This window comes from Aquarana catesbeiana, linkage group LG03, assembly GCF_042186555.1.
Source record: "Aquarana catesbeiana isolate 2022-GZ linkage group LG03, ASM4218655v1, whole genome shotgun sequence".
NCBI classification, from domain to species: domain Eukaryota; kingdom Metazoa; phylum Chordata; class Amphibia; order Anura; family Ranidae; genus Aquarana; species Aquarana catesbeiana.
Genome location: NC_133326.1, coordinates 189,386,464 through 189,399,106, shown reverse-complemented (window position 1 = coordinate 189,399,106; position 12,643 = coordinate 189,386,464). Strand labels below are relative to the sequence as shown.

The window sequence follows — 12,643 nt, the reverse complement described above, 5'->3', positions numbered from 1 at the left end:
TTAGATAATCAAACATCTGTGCCGAATGAATGAGCCCCACACACAAGACGGGATGCAATAAGGATAAATTACCTGCTTATTGGAAGGAGGTGTTGGCCCTGAAGATTCATTTGTGTACAGTTGCAGAGATTACAGACTGCCTGTGCTGTTGCCTGTCAGGAGTGTGTCACAGCCACTGGAGCTGTAACTTTATTTCTCCTCTTTACATCTACAGAGGAAGTACTGCTGGTATCAGGAAGGAAGCTTTAACCACATTGATTATTCATTTGATTACATATTTAGAAAAGCTACGGACCACTTCCCCTGGCTACAGCACTATATCAGATATATCATCAAAAACTATGTTTGTACAATTCATGCAATAGTATGATAAGCTGTAAAAATAGTGATATGTATGCCGATCTATGCTGAATGGTGATGTCATTTCTAATATTTAGAAGGTAGTTATGCTACCTTACTAAAAGATATCTAGAACAACAAAAGAGGCTGGTTATGTTTCTTAGCAAAAAATGACAACTGCCCTAATTTATAACTAGCTTTTAGAGTAAGGTGCACATGGAAGGGCTTTGCACTGAGCAAATAAAACAAAATGTACAGTATTTCCCTGCACACTTATCATCAAGCCAGAAGAAAAACAAATTAAAAGTTAAATTCACATTTAAGGGAATAATAATAAATGCACATTTTTTTAGCAGGAAAATAAAATGCATTGTTTTTTTCCCCATGGGAGCCTACAAAGCATTGCACCCACAAACAGTGGATGATGGGTGTAATGTTAGCCTTCTGCTCCGATACATCCTCCAGCTTTCTGTATGTACCTCTGTACAAGCTTTTATTTAGAAAGCTGGAGTACATGTGAATGGACTACAAACTTGCTGATCAGCGCGCTTGAAAAGTCCATTGAGAACAACAATAGGTCTGCTGCATGGCAGGTAGGACTTGTATTTTTTCATTTACAGATCTCCATGAATGAATGACACAGCTGTGTGGAATCTGCCCATACAGCCGTGCCGGCTTTAAATGTGACGGCGGCTGCGGGGTGGGAACCCATGAACTAGAAATCAATGTAGCTAGAAACACTATATATGAAAAAACCAAGCGCAGCTCCTATGCTTAATACACATTTTCTGTGCTCTCTCCAATAAATCAATAAATGTGTTAATGAACTCATAAGTACAATAAACAAACTCAAAGTGTTTATACATGTAGCCATGGTGTGAGCACTACTGACAAACAATCCGCCAAATCACTCTGCTGCCAGACCCCCATCTATCCCCTCTGAGACAATGAGCAGTCATTTGCGTAGTTTTGTTGCGTTTATTGCGGGATACAACTTGGTTGGGGTAAAGGAAGATATGTGATGCCCATAGCACTTATTGAAATGTCATCACATTGGTAAGACATTGATTAGCAGCTTTAGCCTTGAAATGATGCACCTCTAACATTCACAGTGTATTTCCTCTGCATATTTCCTCTGCAGACTATTGCTTTTCCTCCTCTGTACTGACTCCTGCAGAATATCACTTCTCTTGTACAAATTCTCTACTGCAAAACTGTTAGATTACTGTTGCTTCACTTCCAGTAAGACAAGAAGGGATCACTCTGAATAATCCCAGCTTGCTGGCTGTACTTTGTTACTATTTTGAATGGTGTTGCTTTAGCAAATCAATAAGCCAGAGGCATACAATACCTCTCCCCGGTGGCTCATTGAATTTGGTAGCTACACAGTCTCCTGGAAGGTATTACTAGAGTGCTTTACCCGGCCAGAGATACTCAGTACCTCTCCCCGACGGCCTAGCACATGGTAATAAGCGGACTACTGTTCCCAGCCAGTCCACAACTGCAAACGCTGCGTTCCCCGGCGACAGCATTCTGCACTACTCTCAACAATTCTCCTTTGGCTTCTTTCACAGTGATGTTGTCCAAAGGGCAAGCTCTGTGTTCCCCGGTCACAGAACTTTGTTTTACTTTCCTCAGTCCTACTGTTGCTTCTCCTTCACTGATCTTCTCCAAAGTGCAAGTCCTGTGTTCCCCGGTCACAGCAGCTTGACACCAACTCCATGGTGATGATCTTTATCCAGGAATACATCCTAGCAGCTCCTTCATCCCTCCTCCACGCTTGGCGCACTCCCACGTGGAGACACCCTGCGGCAGCTACCTAATACTCCATTCTTCTTTTTCCTGCACCATCAGAACCTCCCAGCTTATATGAGTGACCTGCCCCCTGCCAATACCGAATGGTAATTGGTCAGAGCTCCTCACATGAGCTGCCTGCCACTCAAACCTCAGGTTCAACCTCTGTTCCAGAACAAACTTCCTCAAAGCAGGGGAGGCGTCTCTGAGTTAAAGCACAGGTGGTCACACCCACCACTACACTGAACACTCCCAAACTCAAATCAAAACAAACAGGCCTAACCTAAAGCACAGGCCTGTCTAAATTTGCCTACACTGAAAGCTTTAAACACAGAACAATCTTAGTCTAGCGCCTACCTAAAGGTAGAGGGTGCTACATTCACCCCCACTAAAATCACAGCTGTCCTCAGCTGTGGAGGAATACATTTGAAAAATACCTCCTGAACCCAGGAAGAAAGGCATCCCATATCAATTAGTTGGATGGGGAAGGGAAAAAGGGACAAACTTGGATGGGGAAACATGGTATAAAAGTACAAAATGAAACATGTACACTGCAACCATATACATATGTTTGCACACTTTGTACATCCTAACTACAAATCTCTATCACTATTGTGACATACAAGTGGAACCAGAGCACTGCTCCCTAGGGAGGAATACTCTGCCTGCCACGGGTCTTCATCTATCCCAACGGTGGAGATGGACAGCCATCACATCCCAAGGTTTTCCTAAAAGAAGACACAAACAAACACACAAACTAACTACATATTAACACTTCACCAGGCAGAGGGGGTTGTAATCCTCGACTTGGTGACAGAAACAGATTCTTTTCAAACTTCTCAAAGGTGACACAGAAAAATGTCTCTTGGTAAGCTCAATTTAAAAACATGTGCCCGTAGGCAGATAAACTTGCTGTTTGGCTCCTAAGCGAAGGAGTCCTTCATGAAAAAGTAGTTTTTGGCTCCTTGAAAAAGGAGTCCTTCTTTAGAAATGATTAACAAAGGGTTTTAGCAAGGATAGCACACCCTAGTGTCCATGACATTGTCCTTGTCAGGCACCCTGAGTGACAGACATTAGCTGTACCTTGCAATAATGATTGTTATTGGGGAAATCCACCCTAACCCGGCTGCAATCTGGCAGTCCTAGTGGGTGCCCTTACCTGAGGCTACACAGCACAGTAGTCCGATCACAGGTAATAGCGTGGGTCCGGCAACCTTCCTACACCTATCCCTTTCTCCTCTAACAAACACAGAGTAACTTCTAGTGTTCTGACCTGCTTTGACAACCAGAACCTTGTCTCTGTATATGGCACGCCCAAGCCTCCACTCCCGATGGATGTCCTGGAAACGGGCCCAAACCTCACTCTCAGGCACCCGTTTTGGCTTGGGGACATGCAGGTAGTCCCAGATTAGGTCATTCTCCCACTGCTCTCGGGAGTCCTCAACAACGTCCATAATCTGGGACGAGACATACAGAAAGTCCAGGCCCCACTCCAGAGCAACCCTCCTTTGTACCTCCCGCTGGAACCGGGAGAACCTGGGCAGCTCTTTAGACTTCCCCCTGCCAGGCAGGAATCAGAGGCCCTACTGACCCATTGACGGTAGGTGGGCGCTCTGGTCTGAGTAGTGCTGGGCGGACTTATGAAGAGTCTGTGGGATTGATCCGGGGTTTGTGCTGGGCGTTGTGGTTCCTCCGCTGCTTCAGCTGGAGTTCCGGTGGATGGAGAGTTCCCTGTGAACCATTGCATTCTGGGTGAACCCCAGTTCACAACCCAGCCCTCGCTCACCTCATCCGGCTCACCTGAGGGATCCCCCTCCTGCAACATAGGCTCCTTCCGAACGGGCACAGAAAGGGTCTTACTTGGAGCCGGCTCTTCAGGGAGATCAACCGGAGGTCGCACACTAACACTTGCAACCTCCGGGCCCCTGGCCAGGCCACAGGTCTTCCCGACATCCTCTTCTGTTTTGACATCCTGGAACTCAGAGATAGACGAGCCCGCTGAAAACTCCTCCACAACTGGGGTGGGTGACACATGGCCCTCTCCGGCCTTCCGGGTCACCTGCAACTGTCTGTGGCATGCATAGTCCGGTTAGTAAACTCGTAAAGTAGTACCTGGTTTCTTGCTGCACCGGCCCTAAGCGAGTCATTGGATCCCCACAGGGCCCAGGCACTGACTCCAGCCATAGGTCTGTGGCATCCAGGGCATATCATGCACAGCCACCCCACTCCTCCGACCACCCCCAAGGCAAGTCCTCCGGTGATTTCCAGCTGGATGCCGGTATCAACCGAAACCCGATCCTGCACATCAGGCGACCACTGCATAGCGGGCGTCTTCCGACCACCTTCCGCCATCTTGCTCTGCCTCGTGTCTGGCGCGTAGCACGCTGAATACTTATTAGCTCTCCGCTGGGGCGTAACTCCACCCCCCACTTGTTGGTTCAGCGTGCGAGGAACTGTAAGCCTACATTTTCAGTGTGCGCCAGGGTGACACCTGGTGGCAGGCGCTGTTGAATTGTAGGCAAACTTTGCAGCGGTCACCGTTAACACAGGAAAGTCTCTCCATTGCAATGTCCTACCGTTAGGGACTGACCGTGTAGACCCCGTCAACGACACCCCCTTGTGGCTAGGTTACTAAGGGCAAGAGTAAACATTCACAAACTCACTTTCCACTCTCCACTGTGTTTGGCAGGATTAATAAAGTCATTTGCAAACAGTGGGTAATGCCCGCAAAGCGCCGGATATATTTGTAATCCAATGAGCGTGATTGCTCGCCATGGTTCCCATGGGTAATAGCACATGGTTACAGTCACTGAGTTGCAAGGTTTGCCGCTGTTGTGAGTGTCCATTAGTAGCCGATCCTGGACAGTTGGTATGGACAACAGCACTTGGCAACAAGCTTAGTTTTGGTTGCTATGGGCAACGGCATGTAACAAAGTCAGTTTTAAAGGCAAACACACAGTCCTTTTCCTCAGTGTATCCCAAACTTGGCAAAACATGCAGTCTCCCCTGGCTTTTAACGGTTGCTAGGGGCGACGGCCAGCAGTTTAACAGTGAAGGCAGATCTCGGTGGCACCTCCAAATGTAGCCATGGTGTGAGCACTACTGACAAACAATCCGCCAAATCACCCTGCTGCCAGACCCTATCCCCTCTGAGAAAATGAGCAGTCATTTGCGTAGTTTAGTTGCATTTATTGCAGGATACAACTTGGTTCGGGTAAAGGAAGATATGGGATGCCCATAGCACTTATTGAAATGTCATCACATTGGTAAGACATTGATTAGCAGCTTTAGCCTTGAAATGATGCACCTCTAACATTCACAGTCTATTTCCTCTGCATACTTCCGCTGCAGACTATTGCTTCTCCTCCTCTGCACTGACTCCTGCAGAATATCACTTCTCTTGTACAAATCCTTTACTGCAAAACTGTTAGATTACTGTTGCTTCACTTCCAGTAAGACAAGAAGGTATCACTCTCAATAATCCCAGCTTGCTGGCTGTTCTTTGTTACTGTAATAAAATATCTTGAATGGTGTACCTCTCCCCGATGGTCTAGCACAAGGTGATAAGCGGAATACTGTTCCCAGCCAGTCCATAACTGCAAATGCTGTGTTCCCCGGCCACAGCATTCTGCACTACTCTCAACAATTCTCCTTTGGCTTCTTTCACACTGAACTTCTCCAAAGGGCAAGTTCTGTGTTCCCCGGTCACAGAACTTTGTTTTACTGTCCTCAGTCCTAATGTTGCTTCTTCTTCACTGATCTTCTCCAAAGTGCAAGTCCTGTGTTCCCCGGTCACAGCAGCTTGACACCAACACCATGGTGAAGATCTTTATCCAGGAATACATCCTAGCAGCTCCTCCATCCCTCCTCCGCGCTCGGCGAGCCCCCACGTGGGGAGACCCTGCGGCAGCTACCTAATGCTCCATTCTTCTTTTCCTGCACCGTCAGAACCTCCCGGGCAGCATGTGACCCCAGCTTATATGGGAGGCCTGCCCCTTGCCAATACCGAATAGTAATTGGTCGGAGCTCCTCACATGAGCTGCCTGCCACTCAAACCTCAGGTCCAACCTCTGTTCCAGAACAATCTTTCTGAAAGCAGGGGAGGCGTCTCTGAGTCAAAGCACAGGTGGTCACACCCACCACTACACTGAACACTCCCAAACTCAAATCAAAACAAACAGGCCTAACCTAAAGCACAGGCCTGTCTAAATTTGCCTACACTGAAAGCTTTAAACCCAGAAGAATCTTATTCTAGCACCTACCTAAAGGTAGAGGATGCTACATACATATACAATAGATAATGTAAATGAAAGCGCCAGTACAACAATCTTAATTCAAATAGTCCATAAGTGCAAATCAAAGTGCCAGTGCAGAATTATCTTTCAAGTGAGAATCCGCAGTGCCGTGCTCCCCGCCTGTTTCTGAAGATGCCCAGTGGGAGGGGTGAAACGTTTGAAGCGGGATGAGTAGTTACGTAATTTCTGATAATTGGAACGCACGCTGAGGTGGCACTCTGACCCTATAATACATGCTTGTATTACAACTACTTTTGTAAGTGTAATTACTTTTAAAGTTTTTTTAATAAAACCAAATGGTATTAGGCTATGGAGAGCTCTCTGTTGATCCTTATGCCATGAATATACTGCATTGTTACGGACCATACAATCAAAAGTGTGGAGCATACAGCTCATCCAAACCATACCAGGATACTAATTAACCATTCTGACACTGTCGGTGAGTGGAGAATAAAGGTGGGGAGCACAGCACCGGGGGGGTTCTCACTTGAAAGATTCGTGCACTGGCACTTTGATGTGCACTTATGGACTATATGAATTAAGATTGTTGCACTGGCACTTTAATTTACATTATCTAGTGTATATTAGGGCTGAAACAACTAATCGATAAAATTGATAATAATCGATAATGAAATTCGTTTTCAACGATTTTCATTATCGATTAGCTGCTCTGATTGGTTTGTCGCACCTTCCTCCCTGCCTGTCAGCTCCACCTCCGTCTGAGTGTTCTTTCTATAATTATTATTATTATTATTATACAGGATTTATATAGCGCCGACAGTTTACGCAGCGCTTTACAACATTAGGGCAGACAGTACAAGTACAATGCAATTTAATACAGGAGGAATCAGAGGGTCCTGCTCGTTAGAGCCTACAATAATCCCCTCTGTACAAGCCGGCGGCACCGCTGTATACATTTCGCATAACAGCGCTCATATGACCGGGCCCAGCCGCCTCTCTCCTTCTCTTTGATGATGTCAGAGGGGGGATTCTCAGCCCCGCCCGCTTTGCTGCCTTGTGAGAGGAGAGAGAAAGAAGAGAGAAGCAGCCAGTCACGTGGGTGCCAAGCTGCAATATCAATAAGGTATACATATAGCGGCTTACTTACAGTGACCTGAATGATATTTCTGGGAGGACAAGTGCCCCACCAGGTGTTCCTGGGGGGGGGGGGGTTGTGCACATCATTTGTATTTCTGGAAGGACAAGTGCCCCATCATTGGTGTTCCTGGGGGGAATAGTGCCCCATCATTGGTGTTCCTGGGGGAGAATAGTGTCCCATCACTGGTGTTCCTGGGGGGGGGATAGTGCCCCATCATTGTTGTGCCTGGGGGGGAACAGTGCCCCATCATTGGTGTTCCTGGGGGGGGAACAGTGCCCCATCATTGGTGTTCCTGGGGGGGAATAGTGCCCCATCATTGGTGTTCCTGGGGAGGATAGTGCCCCATCATTGGTGTTCCTGGGGGGGGATAGTGCCCCATCATTGGTGTTCCTGGGGGGGAATAGTGCCCCATCAATGGTGTACCTGGGGGGGAATAGTGCCCCATCATTGGTGTTCTTGGGGGAGAATAGTGCCCTATCATTGGTGTTCCTGGGAGGGGAATAGTGCCCCATCATTGATGTTCTTGGGGTAATAGTGCCCGATCATTGGTGTTCCTGGGGGGGATAGTGCCCCATCATTAGTGTGTCGGGGGGGAACAGTGCCCCATCATTGGTGTTCCTGGGAGGGAATAGAGCCCCACCATTGGTGTTCCTGGGGGGTGAATAGTGCCCCATCATTGGTGTTCCTGGGGAGATAGTGCCCCATCATTGGTGTTCCTGGGGGAGAATAGTGCGCCATCAATGGTGTACCTGGGGGGGGAATAGTGCCCCATCATTGATGTTCCTGGGGGGATAGTGCAGCATCATTGGTGTTCCGGGGGGGGGGGGACAGTGACCCATCATTGGTGTCAGTTTGAGGAATACACAGACCTCTCCTTCCCACACTCCGGTCCAGTTCCTGGGGGGGATAGTGCCCCATCATTGGTGTTCCTGGGGGGGAATAATGCCCCATCATTGGTGTTCCTGGGGGAGAATAGTACCCCATCAATGGTGTACCTGGGGGAGAATAGTGCCCCATCAATGGTGTACCTGGGGGAAATAGTGCCCCATCATTGGTGTTCCTGGGAGGGGAATAGTGCCCCATCATTGATGTTCTTGGGGTAATAGTGCCCGATCATTGGTGTTCCTGGGGGGGATAGTGCCCCATCATTGGTGTTCCTGGGGGGAACAGTGCCCCATCATTGGTGTTCCTGGGAGGGAATAGAGCCCCATCATTGGTGTTCCTGGGGGGTGAATAGTGCCCCATCATTGGTGTTTCTGGGGGGATAGTGCCCCATCATTGGTGTTCCTGGGGGAGAATAGTGCCCCATCAATGGTGTACCTGGGGGGGAATAATGCCCCATCATTGATGTTCCTGGGGGGATAGTGCCCCATCATTGGTGTTCCTGGGGGGGAATAGTGCCCCATCAATGGTGTACCTGGTGGGAATAGTGCCCCATCATTGGTGTTCTTGGGGGAGAATAGTGCCCTATCATTGGTGTTCCTGGGCGGGGAATAGTGCCCCATCATTGATGTTCTTGGGGTAATAGTGCCCGATCATTGGTGTTCCTGGGGGGGATAGTGCCCCATCATTAGTGTGTCTGGGGGGAACAGTGCCCCATCATTGGTGTTCCTGGGAGGGAATAGAGCCCCACCATTGGTGTTCCTGGGGGGTCAATAGTGCCCCATCATTGGTGTTCCTGGGGGGATAGTGCCCCATCATTGGTGTTCCTGGGGGAGAATAGTGCGCCATCAATGGTGTACCTGGGGGGGGAATAGTGCCCCATCATTGATGTTCCTGGGGGGGGATAGTGCCCCATCATTGGTGTTCCGGGGGGGGGGGGGGGGACAGTGACCCATCATTGGTGTCAGTTTGAGGAATACACAGACCTCTCCTTCCCACACTCCGGTCCAGTTCCTGGGGGGGATAGTGCCCCATCATTGGTGTTCCTGGGGGGAATAATGCCCCATCATTGGTGTTCCTGGGGGAGAATAGTGCCCCATCAATGGTGTACCTGGGGGAGAATAGTGCCCCATCAATGGTGTACCTGGGGGGAATAGTGCCCCATCATTGGTGTTCCTGGGAGGGGAATAGTGCCCCATCATTGATGTTCTTGGGGTAATAGTGCCCGATCATTGGTGTTCCTGGGGGGGATAATGCCCCATCATTGGTGTGCCTGGGTGGAACAGTGCCCCATCATTGGTGTTCCTGGGAGGGAATAGAGCCCCATCATTGGTGTTCCTGGGGGGTGAATAGTGCCCCATCATTGGTGTTCCTGGGGGGATAGTGCCCCATCATTGGTGTTCCTGGGGGAGAATAGTGCCCCATCAATGGTGTACCTGGGGGGGAATAATGCCCCATCATTGATGTTCCTGGGGGGGATAGTGCCCCATCATTGGTGTTCCTGGGGGGGGGGGATAGTGACCCGTCATTGGTGTCAGTTTTTTTTTTTTTGTTTTTTTTTAAATTTTGATGCTTTTATTGTAAAAACAGCAGGCACAGTAGTAATTAGTGATCAGTAACACGATTTCCTCTGAGTACCCAGAATCCTTTGACAGTAGAGCGGATGAGGGTAAGGCAGCTGCAGCTGGAAAAGGCTCCACACACGTGGCATGCGATGATGGCAGCTGCTACATTCTGAACGGTGGGTGGTGGCAGGTGATGTGGCTCAGTAGTGTCAGAACAATCTCTTCTCATACGAATGGAGTCCATGCACTCCTCCCTCCACCTGTGCAGACCTGGTCCTCTTCTCAAACTTGAGCTCTCCAGAGTACATCATCGCCCTGAGTTGCGTTAAGCTCTTGGCGCCTATATCCTGGCAGGAGTGCTGGATTCCAGCAATCAGATAAGGAACAAACTTGTGAATGGATCCTTTGTCTTGTATGGCACCGGAAACTCCCTGAGCAACTTTGATCTTGTCAGACTCACTGAAATATCTCTTTTGGCTGCTCACGTTCTTGTCCATCGCGTCCAGAGAGCCCATGCCACGGTACTTCTTTAACCGAATGCCATCCGAGAAGAAATATTCACCTGGCGATTCTGTGGTCGCTGCCAGCAACGATCCCATCATGACTGTAGAGGCACCAAGGGCCAGAGCCTTTGCGATGTGTCCAACATTTTGGATTCCACCATCAGCAATGACCGGGACACCGAATCTTCTGGCGTATTCTGAAACCTTGTACACCGCTGTGGCCTGGGGCCTGCCGCACGCCAGCACTTCTTGTGTTATACAGATGGATCCGCTTCCCATCCCGACTCTCAGAGCGTCGGCTCCGGCATCGATCAGGTTTTTCGCCTGGGCTGCCGTCACAACATTTCCAGCGACGACCTGTACATCTGTGTATTTCTCCTTTATGTATTGGATCATATTTATCTGGAAGATGGAATTTCCTTGCGACGAGTCCAGCACCACAGCATCCACTCCGGCTTGCACCAGGAGATCCAGACGGTATTTGTCATCCTCGTGTGTGCCGATGGCGGCGCCGCACAGCAGCTGTTTCTTGGAATCCTTTGACGCCAGCGGATAATCCCGATTTTTCTTCAAATCTGTACGTGCGATGATTGCCACCAACTCATCGTCCTGATTAACAATCGGCAGTTTGCCTTTTTTACTTCTCTGCAGAATTTCATTGGCTTCTTTTAATGTAACACCAGCTGGGGCGACGACCAGATCTTCCCGCCTGGTCATGACCTCGTTTAGAAGCAGGTCATGCTCATCAGATTTCAGAAAGTCTATATCTCTGGATGAAATGATCCCCACTAGTTTCCCTCCCATTTTTCCGCTCTCTGTGATGGGGATGCCGCAGAATCCGTGACGAGCCTTGGCTTCAAATACGTCTCGTACTTTGTGTGTGGGGCTCAGGACGACCGGATCTGTGATGAATCCTTGTTCATATTTCTTTACTTTTCGCACTTCGTTGGCCTGGAACTCCGGCGTACAGTTATGATGGACAATGCCGATCCCACCAGTCAGCGCCATTGCGATAGCCATGTTGGCTTCCGTTACGGTGTCCATGGGGGAGGAGACTAGGGGGGTCTTCAATGTGATCTTCTTGGTGAGAGCCAAGGTGAGGTCCACTTGATCAGATGTGAAGTCGATGTACCCGGGGAGGATGAGGAAGTCATTGTAGGTCAGTCCGTCTCCGGCACCGAACAGTTGCTGTGAAGTGAGGCCGTCATCCGGGACGTAGCTGGTCCCCCCGCTGATCAGGTAGTCGGCCATGCCGCAGACGGTGTCAGGAAGGCGGCCGGACTGGACACGAGGAGTCGCTCCCCTTCCTGAAAAGAGCCATTGGTGTCAGTTTGAGGAATACACAGACCTCCCCTTCCCACACTCTGGTCCAGTTCCTCCAGCCCGCTCTGCCCCTTTTGGGTCTTATCCCCTGTCCAAACAAACTCGCTTTCTATCGCAACCCCCTCTGGTCCAGTTCCTGTCCTACATGCCTCTCTTCCAAACTCCCCCCCTCCCAACCTACTTAACGCCTGGTCTTCAAACTAGCTAACTCCCTCCCACCCTCCAGTACGGTCCCCTCTCCCATTCAGGGCCAGCCCCCTCACTGCATTGTCAGTAATGATTGAGGAATTTACTTTAGTAGTTATGTTGTGATGCAGTTTGAGTGTAACACATTTCATTATTTGAAAAAAAAACAAAAAAATGGCATATTCATTTATTTTTAATGATTTTATCCGATTAATCGAAACAATAATCGGCCAACTAATCGATTATGAAAATAATGGTTAGTTGCAGCCCTATTGTATATGTATAGACACTTTGGTGCCGATGATCTCTGAACACTGAGAATCCTCATTGACTGACACAGAAACGGCCAGTCTATGAAGCTGCGATCTAAGCACTTCACTGGTGATCTATGTCAGAATTCACACTCGATTCACCCGCTTAGAGGTGGAGAATCGGGGAGTGAAGAGAGAATCCTGGGGGATCTGAGGAGGGAGGGAGGAAGATTTTTAACTTCCTTCTGTCTCGATCAGACCCCCCAAGACAGTAACCATGCCCCCCTGTCATGTCGGTGTTTCAGTGAATTTCTGGTAATGTAATGTCGTAAAGTCTCATGAGATTCCAGTATCAGGGGCCGTTCTCCACTGTTTGAAGCGTTTGTAGATCACTTCACTCCTCCAA

At 48.9% G+C, this 12,643-nt stretch overlaps 2 protein-coding genes across 3 annotated transcripts in view; both read right to left on the bottom strand.

The window, feature by feature from the left end:
* The window catches only part of PIK3CG (phosphatidylinositol-4,5-bisphosphate 3-kinase catalytic subunit gamma), a 93,770-nt gene that overhangs the window by 67,057 nt on the left and 14,070 nt on the right, over positions 1-12,643 (bottom strand). Inside the window, exon 1 of one of the 2 annotated variants that reach the window (XM_073619659.1) lies at positions 73-228. The exons of the other annotated variant lie outside the window; for it this stretch is intronic. The gene's annotated coding sequence lies outside the window, so the exon portion shown is untranslated. Of the gene's footprint in view, positions 1-72; positions 229-12,643 lie in introns of those variants that run through there. 2 annotated transcript variants of the gene reach the window in all.
* On the bottom strand, positions 9,973-11,799 carry LOC141131872 (inosine-5'-monophosphate dehydrogenase 2). Its single transcript, XM_073619657.1, has one exon. The coding sequence runs from the start codon at positions 11,726-11,728 to the stop codon at positions 10,184-10,186; it is 1,545 nt and encodes a 514-aa protein (XP_073475758.1). The 5' UTR covers positions 11,729-11,799; the 3' UTR covers positions 9,973-10,183.

Bases quoted from the DNA above. Each gene is read 5' to 3' on its own strand.
- LOC141131872 (XM_073619657.1), bottom strand. From the start codon at position 11,728: ATGGCCGACTACCTGATCAGCGGGGGGACCAGCTACGTCCCGGATGAC.